Raw genomic sequence first — 23,856 nt, 5'->3', positions numbered from 1 at the left:
TGTAAAAGAAAAAATAACATTTAAACAAAATATTCAATTTCCTCATATAGCAGTTTCAGGAATGGGATAAAATGCAAATGTTAAAATAAGCAAAAAAAAGCAAACAGCATAGCCCTCTGAGCATAAAGAAGACAAGAAGCATATAGGAAGTGGGGTAAAAATTTTTGGTGCCAAGTATGACGCACAATGCAAAATGAAGTAGAACATTTTTTGGCGCCAACAAACATCCGGAAATGACGCAACTCACGTTATAACAGACACAACGTTGTGCCAAACAACCTGGCGTCAACTAAGACACAGGAAATGACGAACTTGCGTCATCATAGATGCACATTCGCCCCAAAAAATTCTTGCACCAAGAATGACTCAATAAATAACAGCATTTTGCGACCTCGCGAGCCTAATTTTGCCTGCGAAATCTAAGAAAAACAAGTCAATTTGAAAAAGAGACTTATACTCTAGGTAAGAAAATAACTTCATAAAACATGATTCCCATACTGAAACTGATAGACTGCAAAGGGAAATATACATAGACCTGACTCATGGCAAATATAAGTAAAATACATATATTTAAAACTTTATATTAATACATAAAGAGCCAAACCATAGCTGAGAGTGTCTTAAATAAGTAAAACATACTTACCGAAAGACACCCATCCACATATAGCAGATAGCCAAACCTGTACTGAAAAAGTATCAGCAGAGGTAATGGCATATAAGAGTATATCGTCGATCTGAAAAGGGAGGTAGGAGATGAATCCCTACGACCGATAACAGAGAACCCTTGAAAAGATTTCCCGTGAGAGAAACTATAAAATCAATAGGCGATACTCTCTTCACATCCCTCTGACAAACACTGTACTCTGAGAGGAATTGGGCTTCAATATACTGAGAAGCGCTTATCATAGAAGAATCATAAAAATCAAGCACAAACTTACTTCACCACCTCCATAGGAGGCAAAGTTTGTAAAACTGAATTGTGGGTGTGGTGAGGGGTGTATTTATAGGCATTTTGAGGTTTTGGAAACTTTGCCCCTCCTGGTAGGAATGTATATCACATATGTCACTAGCTCTTGTAATTGGCCAATTACATGAAAGAAATGGAAGCAGTATTGATTGCACTCAAGCAATGTTAACACACAATAGCGCTAATATCTTTGTGCTCCACTTGTAATCCAGGTCTTTAAAAAAAGTTACATTTTGAATGTAATGTTTTAAATTACATTATTAGTTCAGAGAACACTACAAACTGGAAACATTTCTCATATCATATTATAGAAATATGGAAAAAAATTAATACTTACAGCGATTTTCAAGATTTGAGGGGTGTTCAAGAGAAAGTGAGACACTTTATTGACCAGACTCCTAGAAAATTGTTTTTTAGCATAAATTAAACATATTCATCTTCATTTTGTATTTAGCTTATATGTTAATCTATGGCAAAACAACAGATGTCTATCGATATTTCAAGATATTTTATGTCCCTTTAATTGAAATACTACATGTTCTAATGATGAAATGTTTTCATTAGAATGCCCCTTTACTTAAAGGGATATTAAACATTGCTCCTTTGGTAAAAACAAATATGTTAAATCAAAGTAAACATAAAAAGAAAGAGATTGTGTAAAAAATAAAATAAAAAAACAGCAAACACTGACTTGTTTTTTTGCAAAATTAGCACTTAAATTTTTCACTGTAGCCTCTGCCCCCAGTGTGATAAGAGTGGAACATTTTTTAAACTTAAGGGACACTGAATCCAAATGTTTTCTTTTGTGATTCAGATAGAGCATGACATTTTAAGCAAGTTTCTAATTTACTCCTATCATCTATTTTCTCTTTGTTCTCTTGCTATCTTTATTTGAAAAAGAAGGCATCTAAGCTTTTTTTTTTTGGTTCAGAACTATGGATAGCATTTTTTATTGGTGGATGAATTTATCCACCAATCAGAAAGGACAACCCAGGTTGTCCACCAAAAATGAGCCGGCATCTAAACTTACATTTTTGCATTTCAAATAAAGATACCAAGAGAATGAAGAAAATTTGATAATAGGAGTAAATTAGAAAGTTGCTTAAAATTTCATACTCAATCTGAATCACACAAGAAAAAAATAGAGTTCAGTGTCCCTTTAAGTTTCATTATGCCCGTTCTGAGCATGAGCCAATCTGACTTCCTTTTTTTCTAGTCTATTCACTTAAAGGGACACAAACCCCACATTTTTTTCTTTCGTGATTTAGAAAGAGCATGCATTTTAAACAACTTTCCACTTTACTTCTATTATCTAATTTGCTTCAAGTTCTTTATATCCTTTGTTTAAAAGCATATCTAAATAGGCTTTGCAGCTGCTGATTGGTGACTGCACATAGATACCTCATGTAACTGGCTCACCCACGTGCATTGCTATTTATTCAACAAAGGATCTAAAGAAAAGCAAATTAGATAATAGAAGTAAATTGCAATGTTGTTTCAAATTGTATTTTCTGAATCATGAAAGAAATTTTTTGGGTTTTATGTCCCTCTAATACTAAACAAACTCTGGCAGTTTTATGATATCATGCTAGATAAGCTTCTTGTAGAGACCACAGTCTCCTTGTAGGGCTGTGAACGGAAGTAATGGACACTGCACAAATTAATTTAAAAGAATAATTAAATAAAAGGCAAAATCCAATTAAATAGATGAATAATACATATTGCTATTTCTATTAACTATATGCCACTGCTTAGTGTTTAAAAAAAAAACAAAAAACAAACAAACAATGAAACAGACTGTTTAATATCCCTTTAATTGCTTAAAATTAGGAGCAGACATTTTAAAGGATCAAGCAGCTGTAGTTGTTTGTAAATAAAAAATAAATAAATCAGTGTTTTAAATATCATTATAGGGACACAGGCTAAAACTATCTTGTATAATTTGGTCATAGCATGGAATAAAAAAAAACTTAAACCTTTACAATTTATTTTGTCACTTTGTATTCAGTCTTTTCACATATACATTCACTCCTACTGAGCATGTGCTCATAAATATATGAGTCTATGATTAGTTGATGGCTGTCACATGATACAGGGGGCAGGGAATAGAAGCATTTTTTTTTAATTTGTTAGAAACTAATCTACAGGAAAACTGAAATTCAGGGTAGGTGATGTTTTGTCTTGTTATTATGTGTTTGGGGATTATATAACTCTACTGTATTTATTGTTTAAAGTGAAGGTCCATTTTGATGAATTAGTGCCCGGTTTTTAATAAACCTATTAAAAACAAGGGCACTTTAATTCATCAAAATTGACATTTCACTGTTTTCTTCAAAAACTTACCTTTTAATCCTAGCAGACGCTCCAGCACTTCCTCCGCCCGTCACAAGCCGTCTTCTCGGGTCCAAAATGACGAATCCGGCTTCCTTCAATCACAGCGTTGCATTAGGCCAAGATTCCCCCGGAGGGGGGGGGGGGAAGCTGTGATTGGAGGAAGCCTGATTCATCATTTCTGACGTCTGCAGAGGCTTCTGACAGCCGGGGGAATCACTGGGGCTGCGGCAAGGATTAAAAGGTAAGTTTTTGAAGTAAACAGTGAAATGTCAATTTTGATGAATTAAAGTGCCCTTGTTTTTAATAGGTTTATTAAAAACCGGGCACTAATTCATCAAAATGGACCTTCACTTTAAAGAAAACACAATGGTGTAATATTGTACATATCATATTTGTAACCATAAGCTTTTTACATAAAAAAACTCCTGCAACCCACTGTGTCAGGTCAGGTGGGATACTAGAATCAAACCTTGAAATGGGTGACTGTTCCAGCACATAAGGCAATACAGTTGTGATAGGTCATATCTGCAACTGACCTGCGCACGTCCTCTTCTTTGCCTTTAAGGAATGCAAACTCTGCTTTGAAGTTAAAGTGAATCTGAATCAGGCTGAAATAAAATAGATAGCGTATGTGAGTTCTCAGCAGCTTGTTACTGTATTATCTCATGGTAAAAGTTTATTAAAAATGCACAGTATTAATTATTTTTTATTGTTATTTAAAATGATTACTTAGCTGTGGATAATAGTGCACTAGTTATTACTTTCTAGATAGCAAAAGATAGACTTGTTTTTACTAACAAAGGGACCTTATGCACATGGAGAAGAAAGGGAGAAGCATAGCTCCATGTTCAGCACGAAAGGCAACTTCCTCCAAATCACAGATGCTAAAGGCAGCGCATACCTCCCAACTGTCCCGATGTTCGCAGGACAGTCCCGATTTTAGGGGTCTGTCCCGGGTTGCTAGCCATCTTTCCCGCATTGCCCATGCATAAAAAAAATAAAATAATTTTTTTTTAAATTCTATTGGGCACATACTCAGAAGCAGCTGGCTTTTCTCTCCCAGGGTTATATACCTGTTAGATTCTTTGTGGAAAATGAATGGTGTGTGGGTTAAGCAGGAGTAGGAAGGCTGTATACCCTCTGACTTCAGGTAATGGTGACCTCTCTAACCTACCTCTGGTAGTGATGATGTCTAACCCCAGGTGATAATACTAGCATGCCTTCAGTTTTATACAATGAGCAGAGTAATACCAGGGTAACGAACAGTGGCAGCCTCAGACTGCCAGCTAATGTGCTTGCCAACCCCAGGACCCCATACAATGAGTTACAGATACCCATATATGATTTAGTGTTTGTCTATCTGTATCTATAAGTGTGTGTGTGTATCTATAAGTGTGTGTGTGTGTGTATCTGCATGTATAAGTGTAAGCTGTGTAGTGTGTGTATCTGTATGTATAAGTGTGTGTGTATCTGCATGTATAAGTGTATGCTATGTAGTGTGTGTGTCTTCATGTATAAATGTAAGCTATGAAGTGTGTGTATCTGCATGTATAAGTGTATACTATGTAGTGTGTGTGTATCTGCATGTGTCTGTGTGTTTCTGTATGTGTAAGTGTATGCTATGTGTAAGTGAATGCTATGTAGTGTGTGTGTGCGTATCTGCATGTATAAGTGTATGCTATGTAGTGAGTGTGTGTATCTGTATGTATAGATGTATGCTATGTAGTGTGTGTGTATCTGCCTGTATAAGTGTATGATATGTAGTGTGTGTCTGCATGTGAAAGTGTATGCAATGTAGTGTGTGTGCATCTGCATGTGTAAGTGTATGCTATTTAGTGTGTTACTGTGCATTTTTGCTAACTTTAAAGGCCAGAATCTAGAATATTAATGGGGAATGCAGAGAGAAGTTTTAAAGAATCTATTATTAAATGTCCAATTAAGATAAAAAATATTTAGCACTGTCTCTGCAAAGGTTAATTAAATACAGAGCTCACATAGCTATACCAGTGGTTTGAGCTTGTATTTGATATGCTGCCTAAGAGTATTAAAAGATATGTCTTTATTTAGAATTTTATTTATATTACTTTGGACTTATGATTTTTTAAAGCCCCGCCCCTGCTCCTGCCCACCACATTTATTTTTTTTGCCATGGGGGGGTGTCCCTCTTTTGAATTTTGAAATGTTGGGAGGTATGGCAGCGTGTCATTTGGAGGTGCCAGCCAGGAAAGAGGGCTGAGCGTGCCCACATCAAAAGTAGTAGATGAAGTGATAAGGAAGCACACCAGGGAATCCAATAAAAAGCAAAATTTTATTTGCACGGCATGAAACGCGTAAGGACACGCCCCCTTTCCTCCTGTTCATGAGTTTGTGTATTTTTTATTGATGGTGGAACAAAATAAAATGTTGCTTTTTATTGGATTCCCTGGTGTGCTGCCTTACCACTTCGTCTACTATGTTTATGCACTAGAATATGCAAATTTCAGATTCTGAGGCAATCACATTTATTATGATACTAGCTTTTCAAATGTCTTTTTTTAAATTAAATTTCCATCACTTTATCTATTTTCTAATTTTAACCTAAAAAATAACTTTGGAACAAGGTGGTACTACCATTGAAGCAGCAGGTGCTGTAGCACTTGGGCCCAGATACTGCACCGGGGCTGGGGGGGGCCTAGACTCAGAGCAGCTAAATTGAGTCTAGCACAAAATAAAATGTAAAATTGTGCTGTTTATTTTGTTTTTTAATTATTGTACTGTTGTTTCTGTATATAAAATAGGGTGGGTCTAAGGTCAAGCTGATGCTGTGCTGGGTTTGATTGATGGGATGGAGAGAGTCATGAGAATGTTTTATTAAAGCACCATTTGGATCCCTGAGGGGGTGGGGCTTTGCTCTCTATATTTGCTTTTAATCCAAATAGAGGGCACTACCACCACCCCTACCTCCCACATACACATCCCTGTGCTGTAGACAGTGTAATAGCTGCTTTTATGTCTTTAATTTGTTAGTTTTTTTTTTATACCAATCAGATTTTTGGTTATGAAACATGTATGCTGACTGAGCAACTGAGCAAACTCTCAGGTAATAAATGTGTGAAATAAACAGTAGTTTTCATTCAAGATCACCACATAGGAGAGCATAGATGAGTGTGAACAGGGTATTGTGTGGCTGTATGTGTGTAAAAGCATGTGTGCGTGTCACAATGTGTATGTTCATCTTGTGTATGTTTGTACTTATGTGGGTGTGTGCATGTACTGTACAATGAATTGTATGTTTTTTTATGTGATGCATGTATGAGGCATGGGGTGGGATATCCCATTCTGGGTAAAGTTTGGGAGGAGACTAGGCGACCCTCAAACTCAAAACTTTACCAACCACCACTGCTGCTCTGCCTCTTCATAAGGTTTGTTAAGACCTTTCAGCTCCCAAGATAAAAGAATCATAGCACATTTATTTATTTATTTCATCTGTCCTTCAGATTAGACTATCTTTAAGTTCATAATCATGTTTCACGCTTTCCAAACCTATCCAAGATGATGATCTCTGGAAGCTGATGTATATATACTAAATAGTGTGCAGATGGATTGACATGCATTCATTTAACATTCATTAACATTTTCCGTGTTATAGGGATAATGATTGGTATGTGTGTCGGTATATATACACTCATCGGCCACTTTATTAGGTACACCTGTTAAATTGCTTGGAAACACAAATTGCTAATCAGCCAATCACATGGCAGCAACTCAATTCATTTAGGTATCTAGACGTGACAAAGACGACTTGCTGAAGTTCAAACCAAGCATCAGAATGGAGAAGAAAGGGGATTTAAGTGACTTTGAACATGACATGGTTGTTGGTGCCAGACGGGCTGGCCTGAGTATTTTAAAAATTGCTGATCAACTGGGATTTTCACGTACAACCATCTCTAGGGTTTACAGGGAATGGTCTGAAAAAATAAATATTCAGTGAGCGGCAGTTGTGTGGACGAAAATGCCTTTTTGATGTCAGAGGAGAATGGGCAGACTGGTTTGAGATGATAGAAAGGCAACAGTAACTCAAATAACCACTTGTTACAACCACGGTATGCAGAATACCATCTCTGAATGCACAACACGTCGAACCTTGAAGCAGATGGGCTACAGCAGCAGAAAACCACACTGGGTGCCACTCCTGTTAGCTAAGAACAGGAAACTGAGGCTGCAATTCGCACAGGCTCACCAAAATTGGACAATAGAAGATTGAAAAAATGTTGCCTGGTCTAATGAGTCTCGATTTCAGCTGTGACATTCAGATGGTAGGGTCAGAATTTGGCATAAACAACATGAAAGCATAGATCCTCCCTGCCTTGTATCAAGTGGTTCAGGCTGGTGGTGGTGGTGTGGGGGATATTTTCTTGGCACACTTTAAGCCCCTTAGTACCAATTAAGCATCATTTAAACGCCATGGCCTACCTAAGTATTGTTACTGACCATGTCCATCCCTTTATGACTACAGTGTACCCATCTTCTGATGGCTACTTCCAGCAGGATAATGCACCATGTCATAAAGCTCAAATCATCTCAAACTGGTTTCTTGAACATGACAATGAGTTCACTGTACTCCAATGGCCTCCACAGTCCCCTACTGAACTGCAATCAGGTTCTATGAGAAGATTATCTACTATATTCCTGTTGGTCACTTAAGAAGCTGTTTTTACTCTGTAAGTCACATTACTCATGAAGGCCACTGTTATATAAACTAAATGATTCCCTTATTAGATCTAGCCACCTATGTACAAAGTGTTAATGAATAAATCTCAATATAAAATCAAATTATTTTCTGCAGTTTATATGAAGGTGGGTATTTTCTCCCCACTAATTAGGTACACCTTGCTAGTAATATTGTATAGTCACCTTAAGAGAAGAAGATTCTTTTGGTTCATACTTACTGTACACTGACAAGTTTGTCACATTTTGGGTCATCTCCAGTTTTATCAGTGACTCTCACTCCCGCACTGTCCACACACCAGCAAAGGTTGGAGTCATCATCACACTGTTTGGCCTTGAAGGCTCCATTCTCCTCGCACTCTGGATCATACACGTTGTCCACCTCCATCTTGCCTCGTCCAGGTCGACTCCTTCCACTTCTACTTTTGTGAAGCATTTCAAGATGCATTAGACGGCATTTTGGAGTCACTGCACAGAGAGAATAAAGGCTCAAAATATTTTACTGGCAGCTATCTAGAAAAAAGCTTTCTAGAAATCGTAGCCCAATTTCCCAGGAACCCAGAAACTGCTGAATTTTGGTGATTGTAATAACAAAATATTCTCTTTTAAAAAGCAGTTGTTAAGTTTATATGACTACCCCAAGGATTGATTGCATTTAGATATATGATCTCATTGATCTATCTTAACATTAATGGATCAGATGTGAAAAACCACACTGACACTCGCAGGTGCTGCCCTAGGGAATTCTCTACAAATCTTTCCAATATGCCTCCCATAAAAATTAATGGCATACACTGGAAAGGGGAATTTCCCTGATGAAGGCTAAAGTTGCAGAAGCGCACAATAAAAATGGAATACTGTAGGCAACACAAATCAGATTACCCTGTTTTCAGTGTATATTATTATCTTACAGCAAATCTGTTTTTGTATGCAGGCGTTTTTCTATTAGGGTCATATTATTTGGTGTATTGTATTTTGACACAATCTCTCCACCTTTCAGTTTGAGAGATTTGCAGGGAGAGAATGTTTAGAGAATACACCAGACCTGATGGAGAACTTTCAGTTACGCCTATGCGCTGCACATGTTCAGAGGCAAAAAAAAAACATTTTACAATAAGGAAAACAAAATGCTGTGAATTTCATACTTATAAAAACTAATTTCACAGTGGGTTTTTTTCTAGCGCAATGTAGTTTTTTACGTTTCTATTGTGTGCAGCAGCAGTGGTCACTGGGCTATTTTCAATATTATTTACTAAAATGTACCCAAAAATTATACATTTGTTTTTCTAGTTTTGGCTGCAGTTTTCTTACATGCCATGAATTATAAATATAATAATGGCATATTGTGACTCTGCTTGGCCTGCTGAAAACCCCCCAAAATATAATAAGGTTTGAATGTAAATAGCAAAAAAGCTCAAAATTGGCTCAGCACTGGGGTGAAAAAAATGCTTAGCATTGAAAGGGTTAATTTTAATCTCATTAACGACCAGCACCAGGTGGGACCGCTACACTGCAGAAAAAATAAATAATGAGAGCGGGAGAGGAGGGGGAATAGAGGAGAGAGGGTTCCTAGACTGGAGAGGGGCAATAAATAGTGGGTAGGGGAAAAGATCTTGGAGGGGGAGGTGGGGTAAATGACGGGGGGGGCAGCTACACTACAGAATTTTTTTCACTTTTATTAAAAACTGGGTACTGGCAGACAGTTAGAGGGGGGAGGGTTAGAGAGCTTTTTGGGAGGGATCAGGAAAGTGGGAAGGAAAGGGGGTAATCATACACTGAAGAAAATAATAATCATAAAAAAAAAGAATAAAAAAAAAAAGGAAAAACTGCATACTAGAGGACTGTTTGCCAGTACCTAAGATGGGGGTGACCAGTGTGTGTGTGTGTGGGGGGCTGTTTGAGAGGGATCAGGGGGTGGGAAGCGTCAGGACAGAAGGGTAATATCTACACTAAATCTAAAATTAACCTTACGAGCTACCTGATTAACTCCATTCACTGCTAGGAATAGTAAAAGTGTGGTGCGCAGCTGAAATTAGCGGACTTTTAATTACAAAAAAGCAATGGCAAAGCCATATATGTCTGTTATTTCTGAACAAAGGGGATCCCAGAGAAGCTTTTACAACCATTTGTGCCATGACTGCACAAGTGGTATGTAAATCATTTTAGTTAGAAACCTAAAGTTTGTGAAAAAGTTAACGATTTTTTTTTTATTTGATCGCATCTGGCGGTGAAATGGTGGCATGAAATATACCAAAATTGGCCTAGATCAATACTTTGGGTTGTCTACTAAAAAATATATTTCTTTCATGTAATTGGCAAGAGTCCATGAGCTAGTGACATATGGGATATACAATCCTACCAGGAGGGGCAAAGTTTCCCCAACCTCAAAATGCCTATAAATACACCCCTCACCACACCCACAATTCAGTTTTATAAACTTTGCCTCCTATGGAGGTGGTGAAGCAAGTTTGTGCTAAGATTTCTAAGTTGACATGCGCTTCTCAGCATTTTGAAGCCTGATTCCTCTCAGAATACAGCGAATGTCAGAGGGATGTGAAGGGAGTATCATCTATTGAATGCAATGATTTCCCTAACGGGGGTCTATTTCATAGGTTCTCTGTTATCGGTCGTAGAGATTCATCTCCTACCTCCCTTTTCAGATCGACGATATACTCTAATATACCATTACCTCTACTGATAACTGTTTCAATACTGGTTTGGCTATCTGCTATATGTGGATGGGTGTCTTTCGGTAAGTATGTTTTTTGTTACTTAAGACACCCCAGCTATGGTTTGGCACTTTATGTATTAATATAAAGTTCTAAATATATGTTTTGTACTTATATTTGCCATGAGTCAGGTTCATGTATTTCCTTGTGCAGACTGTAAGTTTCATATTTGGGGAAAATAAACATATTAAGAAATTTTTTTTCTTACCTGGGGTTTAGTCCTTTTTTCAGATTGACTACATTTTTCTTGCAAATTGCGGGCAGTACTAGGCCCGCGGGTGCGCCAAATGCTAGACTTTATTGCGTCATTCTTGGCGCGATAATTTTTTGGCACGAAAGTACGTCCGTTGACGAAAGTTCGTCATTTCCGGCGTCGTAGTTGACGCTGAGTCTTTACACAGGGTTGCATCATTAGTGATGCAGGTGTGTCATATCCGGATGTTGTTGGTGCCAAAAAAAAAAATCAGTTATGTTGTGCGTCATACTTGGCGCCAAATTTTTCATTAATTTATTACCCCATTGCTATTTGCCTCTTGCCTTTTTTCTATGTCAGAGGGCTATGCTATTTGCATTTTTTTCCCATTCCTGAAACTGTCATATAAGGAAATTGATAATTTTGCTTTATATGTTGTTTTTTCTTTTACATTTAGCAAGATGTCTCAATCTGATCCTGTCTCAGAAGTATCTGTTGGAACTTTGCTGCCTGACATCGGTTCTAACAAAGCTAAGTGCATTTGTTGTAATATTGTGGAAATTATATCTCCGAATGTCATTTGTAATAGTTGTCATGATAAACTTTTACATGCAGAGAATGTATCCATCAGTAATAGTACATTGCCAGTTGCAGTTCCTTCAACTTCTAATGTACATGATATACCTATGAATTTTAAATAATTTGTTACTGATTCTATTCAGAAGGCATGGAGGGGTACTTATCAACGCGTCTACTTTACCTGCCTTCGCCGGTCCAATACGCCCGCCTACCATCGCCTGAATACGTTCGCCTAAGTTATCAAAAAAGCTGTCAAAAAGCCGCGCACCAAGTACTGGGCGATGAGCAGCGGACTGTGATAGTTATCACTCATCCGATCTCGCTGCTCTTCTGCTTTTTTACAGCTTTATTGACAAGCTGTCACTAAGCACCCACACTAACTACACTGTTCTACACCCTATACCGGCGCCCCGGAGCCCCCCGCAACTCAATAAAGTTATTAACCCCTAAACCGCCGCTCCTAGACCCCGCCGCAACTCTTATAAATGTATTAACCCCTAAACCGCCGCTCCCGGACACCGCCGCCACCTACATTATACCTAGTAACCCCTATCCTGCCCCCCTATACCGCCGTCACCTATAATTAAGTTATTAACCCCTATCCTGCCGATCCCGTACCTCGCTGCACCTAAATAAATAGTTTAACCCCTAAACCGCCACTCCCAGACCCTGCCGCAACCTATCTTAAACTTATTAACCCCTAATCTGCCCCCCTACACCGTCGCCACCTATAATAAAGTTATTAACCTCTATCCTGCTGATCCCGGACCTCGCCGCAACTAAATAAATAGTTTAACCCCTAAACCACCGCTCCCGGACCCGCTGCAACCTATCTTAAACTTATTAACCCCTAATCTGCCCCCCCCCTACACCGTCACCACCTATAATAAAGTTATTAACCCCTATCCTGCCCCCCCTACACCGCCGCCACTGTAATAAAATTATTAACCCCTAAACCTAAGTCTAACCCTAACACCCCCTAACTTAAATATTAATTAAATACATCTAAATAATATTTCTCTTATGAACTAAGTTAATCCTATTTAAAACTAAATACTTACCTTTAAAATAAACCCTAATATAGCTACAATATAAATAATAATTATATTGTAGCTATCTTAGGATTTATTTTTATTTTACAGGCAACTTTCAATTTATTTTAACTAGGTACAATAGCTATTAAATAGTTATTAAGCAACTTAACAAAAAACAAATATATACCCATTTCAATTATTTATTTTTACCAGTGAAACCAATATAACATCTCAACATTCAAAAATATACATTTCTGACATTCAAAAACAAAACAAAAACAAATCAGTGACCAATATAGCCACCTTTCTTTGCAAGGACACTCAAAAGCCTGCCATCCATGGATTCTGTCAGTGTTTTGATCTGTTCACCATCAACATTGCGTGCAGCAGCAACCACAGCCTCCCAGACACTGTTCAGAGAGGTGTACTGTTTTCCCTCCTTGTAAATCTCACATTTGATGATGGACCACAGGTTCTCAATGGGGTTCAGATCAGGTGAACAAGGAGGCCATGTCATTAGATTTTCTTCTTTTATACCCTTTCTTGCCAGCCACGCTGTGGAGTACTTGGACGCGTGTGATGGAGCATTGTCCTGCATGAAAATCATGTTTTTCTTGAAGGATGCAGACTTCTTCCTGTACCACTGCTTGAAGAAGGTGTCTTCCAGAAACTGGCAGTAGGACTGGGAGTTGAGCTTGACTCCATCCTCAACCCGAAAAGGCCCCACAAGCTCATTTTTGATGATACCAGCCCAAACCAGTACTCCACCTCCACCTTGCTGGCGTCTGAGTCGGACTGGAGCTCTCTGCCCTTTACCAATCCAGCCACGGGCCCATCCATCTGGCCCATCAAGACTCACTCTCATTTCATCAGTCCATAAAACCTTAGAAAAATCAGTCTTGAGATATTTCTTGGCCCAGTCTTGACGTTTCAGCTTGTGTGTCTTGTTCAGTGGTGGTCGTCTTTCAGCCTTTCTTACCTTGGCCATGTCTCTGAGTATTGCACACCTTGTGCTTTTGGGCACTCCAGTGATGTTGCAGCTCTGAAATATGGCCAAACTGGTGGCAAGTGGCATCTTGGCAGCTGCATGCTTGACTTTTCTCAGTTCATGGGCAGTTATTTTGCGCCTTGGTTTTTCCACACGCTTCTTGCGACCCTGTTGACTATTTTGAATGAAACGCTTGATTGTTCGATGATCACGCTTCAGAAGCTTTGCAATTTTAAGAGTGCTGCATCCCTCTGCAAGATATCTCACTATTTTTTACTTTTCTGAGCCTGCCAAGTCCTTCTTTTGACCCATTTTGCCAAAGGAAAGGAAGTTGCCTAATAATTATGCACACCTGATATAGGGTGTTGATGTCATAAGACCACACCCCTTCTCATTACAGAGATGCACATCACCTAATATGCTTAATTGGTAGTAGGCTTTCGAGCCTATACAGCTTGGAGTAAGACAACATGCATAAAGAGGATGATGTGGTCAAAATACTAATTTGCCTAATAATTCTGCACTCCCTGTATCTAGCATTGTTCGCTTACTGCAACATGCTAATCATTTTATTTGTGATGCCATTTTTGATATTATCAAAATTGATGTTGGATCCATGTCTTTAGCTATTTTAGCTAGAAGAGCTTTATGGCTTAAATCTTGGAATGCTGATATGACATCTAAGTCTAGAATATTATCTCTTTCTTTCCAGGGTAATAATTTATTTGGTTCTCAGTTGGATTCTATTATTTCAACTGTTACTGGAGGAAAGGGTTTTTTTCTGCCTCAGGATAAAAAAACCTAAGGGTAAATCTAAGGCTTCTAACCGTTTTTATTCCTTTCATCAAAATAAGGAACAAAAATCTAATCCTTCCCCCAAGGAATCTGTTTCTAATTGGAAGCCTTCCTCAAATTGGAATAAATCCAAGCCTTTTAAAAAACCAAAGTCAGCATGAAGGTGCAGCCCTCATTCCAGCTCAGCTGGTAGGGGGCAAATTAAGGTTTTTCAAGGATGTTTGGATAAATTCTGTCCAAAATCAATGGATTCAGAGCATTGTCTCTCAAGGGTATTGAATAGGATTCAGAGTAAGACCTCCTGTGAGAAGATTTTTCTCTCACGTATCCCAGCAAATCCAGTAAAAGCTCAGGCTTTCCTGAAGTGTGTTTCAGACCTGGAGTCTTCAAGGGTAATCATGCTGGTTCCTTTTCAGGAACAAGGTCTGGAGCTTTATTCAAATCTATTCATTGTCCCAAAGAAGGAAAATTCATTCAGACCAGTTCTGGATCTGAAAATTTTGAATCGTTATGTAAGAGTACCAACTTTCAAGATGGTGATTATAAGGACTATTCTGCCTTTTGTTCAGCAAGGACATTATATGTCTACAATAGACTTGCAGGATGCATACCTTCATATTCTGATTAATCCAGAACATTATCAGTTCCTGAGATTCTCTTTTCTAGACAAGCATTACCAATGTGTTGCTCTTCCATTTGGCTTAGCAACAGCTCCAAGAATCTTTTCAAAGGTTCTAGGTGCTCTACTCTCTGTAATCAGAGAGCAGGGTATTGCGGTGTTTCCTTATTTGGACGATATCTTGGTACTAGCTCAGTCTTTACGTTCTGCAGAATCTCACACGAATCAACTAGTGTTGTTTCTTCAAAAACATGGTTGGAGGATCAATTTACCAAAATGTTTCTTGATTCCTCAGACAAGGGTCACCTTTTTAGGTTCCCAGATAGATTCAGTGTCCATGACTCTGTCTCTAACAAACAAGAGACGTTTGAAATTGGTTGCAGCCTGTCGGCACCTTCAGTCTCAGTCATTCCCTTCAGTGGCTATGTGCATGGAAGTTTTAGGCCTCATGACTTCAGCATCGGACGCAATTCCTTTTGCTTGTTTGCACATGAGACCTCTCCAGCTTTGTATGCTGATTCAATGGTGCAGGGATTATACAAAGATATCACAGTTAATATCCTTAAATCCCAATGTTCGACTCTCTCTGACGTGGTGGTTATATCACCAGCATTTAGTTCAATGGGCTTCCTTTGTTCGGCCAACCTGGACTGTGATCACTACAGAAGCAAGTCTTTCAGGTTGGGGAGCTGTTTGGGGATCTCTGACAGCACAATCTCAAGAGGCAAGATTACCAATCAATATTTTAGAACTCCTTGCAATTCTCAGAGCTCTTCAGTTTTGGCCTCTGTTGAAGAGAGAACCGTTTGTTTGCTTTCACACAGACAATATCACAACTGTGGCATAAGTCAATCATCAGGGTGGGACTCACAGTCCTCAAGCTATGAAAGAAGTATTTTGGATACTTGCTTGGGTGGAATCCAGATCCTGTCTAATCTCTGTGGTGCATATCCCAGGTGTAGACAATTGGGAGGCGGATTATCTCAGCTGTCAGACTTTACATCCAGGGGAGTGGTCTCTCTATCCAGATGTGTTTTCTCAGATTGTTCAGATGTAGGGTCTTCCAGAGATAGATCTCATGGCCTCTCATCTAAACAAGAAATTTCCCAGATACCTGTCCAGGTCCAGGGATGTTCAGGCGGAAGCAGTGGATGCGCTGACACTTCCTTGGTGTTATCATCCTGCTTACATTTTCCCGTCTAGTTCTTCTTCCAAGAGTGATATCCAAAATCATCATGGAACAATTGTTTGTTTTGCTGGAGGCTCCAGCATGGCCACACGGGTTTTGGTATGCGGATCTTGTTCGGATGTCCAGTTGCCAACATTGGCCACTTCAGTTAAGGCCAGACCTACTGTCTCAAGGTCCGTTTTTCCATCAGAATCTCAAATCATTAAATTTGAAGGTATGGAAATTGAATGCTTAGTACTAAGTCATAGAGGTTTCTCTGACTCAGTGATTAATACTATGTTACAAGCTCGTAAATCTGTCTCTAGAAAGATTTATTATCGAGTTTGGAATACCTACATTTCATGGTGTTCTTCTCTTAAATTCTCTTGGCATTCTTTTAGAATCCCTAGAATTTTACAGTTTCTTCAGGATGGTTTGGCTAAAGGTTTGTCTGCAAGTTCCTTGAAAGGACAAATCTCTGCTCTTTCTGTTTTATTTCACAGAAAGATTGCTAAACTTCCTGATATTCATTGTTTTTTGCAGGCTTTGGTTCATATCAAGCCTGTCATTAAATCAATCTCTCCTCCTTGGAGTCTTAATTTAGTTTTGAAGGCTTTCTGCTCTTTCTTGTGAATCTCCTTTTCTGATTTTTCATTAGTAGAGAAATTGTTGTCCCTTCCTTGTGTCCTAATCCTAAGAATTCTTTGGAAAGATTCTTACATTCTTTGGATGTGGTGAGAGCTTTGAAATATTATTTTGAAGCTACTAAAGATTTCAAGAAGACTTCTAGTCTATTCGTTATATTTTCTGGTCCTAGGAAAGGTCAGAAGGCTTCTGCTATTTCCTTGGCTTCTTGGTTAAAGTTTTTGATCCTTCAAGCTTATTTGGAGTCGGGTCAGGCCCCGCCTCAGAGAATTACAGCTCATTCTACTAGATCAGTCTCCACTTCATGGGCTTTTAAGAATGAAGCTTCAGTTGATCAAATTTGCAATGCGGCAACTTGGTCTTCTTTACATACATTTACTAAATTCTACCATTTTGATGTATTTGCTTCTTCAGAAGCAGTTTTTGGTAGAAAAGTTCTTCAGGCAGCTGTCTCAGTTTGATTCTTCTGCTGATGTTTTAAGTTTTTCTTGTCATTTAAAGAATAAACTTATATTTTGGGTTGTGGATTATTTTTTCAGCGGAATATGGCTGTTGTTTATTTTTATCCCTCCCTCTCTAGTGACTCTTGCATGGAGTTCCACATCTTGGGTATTGATATCCCATACGTCACTAGCTCATGGACTCTTGCCAATTGCATGAAAGAAAACATAATTTATGTAAGAATTTACCTGATAAATTAATTTCTTTCATATTGGCAAGAGTCCATGAGGCCCACCCTTTTTTATGGTGGTTATGATTTTTTTGTATAAAGCACAATTATTTCCAAATTCCTTTGTTGATACTTTTTACTCCTATCTTTATCACCCCACTACTTGGCTATTCGTTAAACTGAATTGTGGGAGTGGTGAGGGGTGTATTTATAGGCATTTTGAGGTTTGGGAAACTTTGCCCCTCCTGGTAGGATTGTATATCCCATACGTCACTAGCTCATGGACTCTTGCCAATATGAAAGAAATGAATTTATCAGGTAAATTCTTACATAAATTATGTTATTTATAGTTTTGATAGGTGAATTTAAAGAAAAACAAGGCTCTATTTCTGTTTAAATGGAGTGATAGCAAAAATGTTCTGGCCTTTTGGGGAAGTTTTAGCCTGAAATGCCCGGTCCTTAAGGGGTAAACTTATAAAATTGTTCTAAACTTAGTCCAGTAACACAAGAGTGCAAAGAGGCCAAGAAGAGACACGCAAATCTAGCACCATACCATTTATGTTCATCACTCACATTGGTTACAATTGACGGTAATGTTGTCATATCCACTATAAACTGCTTCACAAGTGCCACATCGGTTGAGGTGACAAGTGACATATGCATTGTATCGGCAAGATGTATCTTCACAAACCTCATCATAGTCACAGTTTTCATGTGCTGGGAGAGCGTCAGGACATTCATCATCTAAAGGAAGGAATTACAAGACAGTCACTTCCTTATAAAGATGTAGTTAATGCTAAGTTTAGTTAACTAACGGCTAAATTACGAGTTTTGCGTTATGAGGGGTACGGTGCTAACTTGCACATTATTGTCACCGCTCACTTACCTACAGCGCTGGTATTACAGGTTTTCAGAAACCCGGCGTTATCAGGCAAGAAGTGAGCGTAGAGCAAAATTGAGCTCCATACCGCACTCCAATACCAGCGTTGCTTAAGTCAGCGGTGAGCTTGTTATACGTGCTTGCGCACGATTTCCCCATAGACATCAATGGGGAGAGCTGGCTGAGAAAAAGTCTAACACCTGCAATAAAGCAGCGTAAAGCTCACTAACGCAGCCCCATCGATTCCTATGGGGAAACACATTTTATGTTTACACCTAACACCCTAACATGAACACCGAATCTAAACACCCCTAATCTTACACTTATTAACCCCTAATCTCCCGCCCCCGACATCGCCGACACCTACATTATATTTATTAACCCCTAATCTGCTGCCCCCAACATCGCCAACACCTACATTATATTTATTAACCCCTAATCTCCCGCCCCCAATGTCGCTGCAACCTACCTACACTTATTAACCCCTAATCTGCTGCCCCCAACGTCGCCCCCACTATAATAAACATATTAACCCCTAAACCGCCTCACTCCCGCATCGCAAACACTAGTTAAATATTAACCTCCAACCTGCCGCCCCTAACATCGCCGCCACCTACCTACATTTATTAACCCCTAATCTGCTGCCCCCAACGTCGCCGCCACTATACTAAATTTATTAACCCCTAAACCTAAGTCTAACCCTAACCCTAACCCTAACACCCCCTAACTTAAATATAATTAAAATAAATCTAAATAAAACCTACTATTAATAACAAAATAATTCCTATTTAAAACTAAATACTTACCTGTAAAATAAACCCTAAGCTAGCTACAATATAACTAATAGTTACATTGTAGCTAGCTTAGGGTTTATTTTTATTTCACAGGCAAGTTTGTATTTATTTTAACTAGGTAGAATAGTTACTAAATAGTTAACTATTTACTAACTACTTAGCTAAAATAAATACAAATTTACCTGTAAAATAAAACCTAACCTGCCTTACAATAAAACCTAACCTTACACTACAATTAAATAAAATTACCTAAATTAAATACAATTACCTAAATTACAAAAAAAACAAACACTAAATTACACAAAATAAAAAAAGACATTATCAGATATTTAAACTAATTACACCTAATCTAATAGCCCTATCAAAATAAAAAAGCCCCCCCCCCCAAAATAAAAAAAACCCCTAGCCTAAAATAAACTACCAATAGCCCTTAAAAGGGCCTTTTGCGGGGCATTGCCCCAAAGAAATCAGCTCTTTTACCTGTAAAAAAAATACAAACACCACCCCAACAGTAAAACCCACCACCCACACAACCAACCCCCCAAATAAAATACTAACTAAAAAAACCTAAGCTCCCCATTGCCCTGAAAAGGGCATTTGGATGGGCATTGCCCTTAAAAGGGAATTTAGCTCTTTTTTAATTGCCCAAACCCCTAATCTAAAAATAAAACCCACCCAATAAACCCTTAAAAAAGCCTAACACTAACCCCCGAAGATCCACTTACAGTTTTGAAGACCCGACATCCATCCTCAACGAAGCAGCAGAAATCCTCATCGAAGCCCACAGAAGTCTTCATCCAAGAGGCCGAAGTCTTCATCCAAGCCCGCAGAAGTCTTCATCCAGACGGCATCTTCTATCTTCATCCATCAGGCGCGGAGCAGCTCCATCTTCAAGACATCCGGCGCGGAGCATCCTCTTCAATCAACGTCTTCTTGCTGAATGAATGTTCCTTTAAATGACATCATCCAAGATGGCATCCCTTGAATTCCGATTGGCTTATAGAATTCTATCAGCCAATCGGAATTAAAGGTCAAAAATCCTATTGGCTGATGCAATCAGCCAATAGGATTGAGCTTCAATCCTATTGGCAGATCCAATTAGCCAATAGGATTGAGCTCCCATTCTATTGGCTGTTCCAACCAGCCAATAGAATGCAAGCTCAATCATATTGGCTGATTGCATTAGCCAATAGGATTTTTTCGCCTGAAGAGGATGCTCGATTGAAGAGGATGCTCCGCACCGGATGTCTTGAAGATGGAGCCGCTCTGCGTCGGATGGATGAAGATAGAAGATGCCGTCTGGATGAAGACTTCTGCGGGCTTGGATGAAGACTTCTGCGGGCTTCGATGAGGACTTCTGCCGCTTCGTGGAGGATGGATGTCGGGTCTTCAAAACTGTAAGTGGATCTTCTGGGGTTAGTGTTAGTCTTTTTTAAGGGTTTATTGGGTGGGTTTTATTTTTAGATTAGGGGTTTGGGCAATTGAAAAAGAGCTAAATGCCCTTTTAAGGGCAATGCCCATCCAAATGCCCTTTTCAGGGCAATGGGGAGCTTAGATTTTTTAGTTAGTATTTTATTTGGGGGGTTGGTTGTGTGGGTGGTGGGTTTTACTGTTGGGGGGTGTTTGTATTTTTTTACAGGTAAAAGAGCTGATTTCTTTGGGGCAATGCCCCTTTTAAGGGCTATTGGTAGTTTAGTTTAGGCTAGGGTTTTTTTTTTATTTTGGGGGGGGGCTTTTTTTATTTTGATAGGGCTATTAGATTAGGTGCAATTAGTTTAAATATTTGATAATGTCTTTTTTTATTTTGTGTAATTTAGTGTTTTGTTTTTTTTGTAATTGAGGTAGTTGTATTTAATTTAGGTAATTTATTTAATTGTAGTGTAAGGTTAGGTTTTATTGTAAGGCAGGTTAGGTTTTATTTTACAGGTAAATTTGTATTTATTTTAGTTAGGTAGTTAGTAAATAGTTAATAACTATTTAGTAACTATTCTACCTAGTTAAAATAAATACAAACTTGCCTGTGAAATAAAAATAAACCCTAAGCTAGCTACATAACTATTAGTTATATTGTAGCTAGCTTAGGGTTTATTTTACAGGTAAGTATTTAGTTTTAAATAGGAATTATTTAATTATTAATAGTAGGTTTTATTTAGATTTATTTTAATTATATTTAAGTTAGGGGGTGTTAGGGTTAGGGTTAGACTTAGGTTTAGGGGTTAATAAATTTAGTATAGTGGCGGCGACATTGGGGGCGGCAGATTAGGGGTTAATAAATGTAGGTAGGTGGCGGCGATGTTAGGGGCGGCAGATTAGAGGTTAATAATATTTAACTAGTGTTTGCGAGGCGGGACTGCGGTGGTTTAGGGGTTAATATGTTTATTCTAGTGGCGGTGGTGCCCGGAGCAGCAGATTAGGGGTTAATAATTTTATTTTAGTGTTTGCGATGCAGGAGGGCTTCGGTTTAGGGGTTAATAGGTAGTTTATGGGTGTTAGTGTACTTTTTAGCACTTTAGTTATGAGTTTTATGTTACAGCGTTGTAACATAATACTCATAACTATTGACTTTAGAAAGCGTTCCGAATCTTGGCGGTATAGGGTGTACCGCTCACTTTTTGGCCTCCCAGGCAGACTCGTAATACCGGCGCAAAGGAAGTCCCATTGAAAAAAGACTTTACGCAAATTGCGTAAGTTAATTTGCGTTAAGGCCAAAAAAGTGTGCAGTACCCCTAAACCTGCAAGACTCGTAATACCAGCGGAAGTGAAAAAGCAGCGTTATAAGCCTTATCGCTGCTTTTTCACTCATACCGCAAAACTCGTAATCTAGCCGTAAGTGTTATATGCTGGCGCTGGGGCAACACAAATTAGGTCTTACATAGGTTCAGATAATGGGAAATAGATACATGAAGATGCAGTATAATAATAACAAAAGAATTTATTATAATCTTATTGCAATAACATAAATCAGCTTAAAAAAGCAAGGCAGTAATCAAACAATAAGCACATTACTTATCTTCAGGTTAATATAATGCAACAGAGCTGAGAGTAATCATTCAGTGGAATACATACAGATGCTGTATCTTCAAGATATTGCTCAGCAGAACTCTCCTGCCCCCTTACAATTCTAATAATTAAATCTACAGTGTGACGAACCAAGGTTATCCAACCCTGCGCCAGTCACTTATTTGGCACAGAAAGGGTTTTCAGACCCCTTTTCTGTCACCAACAGGTCACAATCTAGCCACACCAGGCAAGCTTGTGATTCAGTTTAGTGGGTGCAAGAGTTAACCGCACTCCCTTAATCTGTACTAGACGTAAGAGAAATGCCCAACACTCCCTTTTAATGCCACCCACAATAAACTATCAATCCTATAGCTCCAATACTGTCACCACTTAAAATTTATTAAAGGGAAAATCCTAAGGAAAAACCCAGACTTTACACATTAACTCTAGAAATACAATTTAGCAGAAAATAACCTAAATTATACAGTTCTAATATTCCAGTCTCTTTCAGTAACGTGGTTCAATTATTAGACAAAGGCCAAACTTAATAAAGGAATTATTTATTATGCCAAAAATATTATGCACAATGCATTATTAATAAAAAGTTGTTACAAATAAAATTACACACGCAAACAGTGTTTTAAAATAAAAAGGAGAAAAACAGAATTGAATACTTTCCTAGTCTTCAAGATCTGCGCCAGGGGCTGGCATGAAAATGATGGCTCCTTACTTCTGTACAGCAGCTCCCCTTGTAAGAATGACAATCTTATTGTTAAGAAATAAGATTCTTAAACCTATTTTTCAGAGATCAGGTTGCTTAACCACACCCTCCTGGGCGGGCTAAGAAACCCCCCTGTCTTTATGACTTTTAATAGACTAATTTCTTGCCTGAAATTATACAATCCAGTATAATTTCTGCTAGGTAAGAAATTTCTATATTTACATATCTAGAACCTTTTAGTTTTATTGGGAGAATCGGTTTGATATCAAATATGCCATAGGTTGTCATATTTACCTTCCTTTAAGGTTATAACAGTTTTAACCCACATATGTACATAATATACCAATGTCCTGTCAGTGACCTGGTCAGTTTTTGTAATGAAGGGCCTGTTTTGCATCAGGCCTTCTATTGACAGCTTAAGCCATAAACTTTATCCTGTGTATCTCTGTGACTAAGAGCTTCAGTGACTTTATGACTCAATGCATACACACTAACATTTGGTGGGCTATTTAGAAAATGCCTGGCAGTTCAAAGAAAACACAAGTTACAATTCTTCTTGAAAACAAATAACTGTTTTTGAGTTCAAGCTACACAGAATTAACCCCTTCTTAGCTAAATCCTGAGGTTTTCGTGACACCTCCCCCAATAAGAGACGCAAAAGGGGGTGGCTACGAGCCACTCCCGATGTGTATCAAAAGGAGCTTCCCCTTGCGGTGAGAACACCATTGCCAGACAGATTGCACCTAGCAGTTTTGGCAGCAGGATGCCCTCCTTTTAAAAGTGACACACTAGTTGCTCTACCCAACCGATTGAATATATTGCAGGGCCCCTCCCATACAGCCTCTAGTTTGTTCTGTCTCATGGGCGTGAGCACAAGAACATTATGGACCATCTCACACACTCCCTCTCTTGCAGTAAACTCCTGCAACTGTTTTTGTGCAAATATGGCATCTCTGGGTTTTGCAGGTACCTCCCCCAATAAGGTTTGCATCTTATCAATGAATAACACATCATCCCCTGTTACAGAGGTGCC

The 23,856-nt window shown here is 38.6% G+C and overlaps 1 protein-coding gene across 1 annotated transcript in view; it reads right to left on the bottom strand.

The window, feature by feature from the left end:
• Nucleotides 1–23,856, bottom strand: part of LOC128656525 (epithelial cell adhesion molecule-like) — a 101,610-nt gene that overhangs the window by 35,498 nt on the left and 42,256 nt on the right. Inside the window, exons 3-6 of the mRNA XM_053710475.1 lie at nucleotides 18,002–18,172; nucleotides 8,230–8,476; nucleotides 3,838–3,909; nucleotides 1,305–1,365 (exon numbers count right to left, since the gene is read on the bottom strand). Of these exons, the coding sequence (XP_053566450.1) occupies nucleotides 1,305–1,365; nucleotides 3,838–3,909; nucleotides 8,230–8,476; nucleotides 18,002–18,172 (551 nt within the window). The remainder of the gene's footprint in view (nucleotides 1–1,304; nucleotides 1,366–3,837; nucleotides 3,910–8,229; nucleotides 8,477–18,001; nucleotides 18,173–23,856) is intronic.

This window comes from Bombina bombina, chromosome 1 (genome assembly GCF_027579735.1).
Source record: "Bombina bombina isolate aBomBom1 chromosome 1, aBomBom1.pri, whole genome shotgun sequence".
Lineage (NCBI taxonomy): Eukaryota > Metazoa > Chordata > Amphibia > Anura > Bombinatoridae > Bombina > Bombina bombina.
This window is presented reverse-complemented; position numbering and strand designations above follow the sequence as displayed.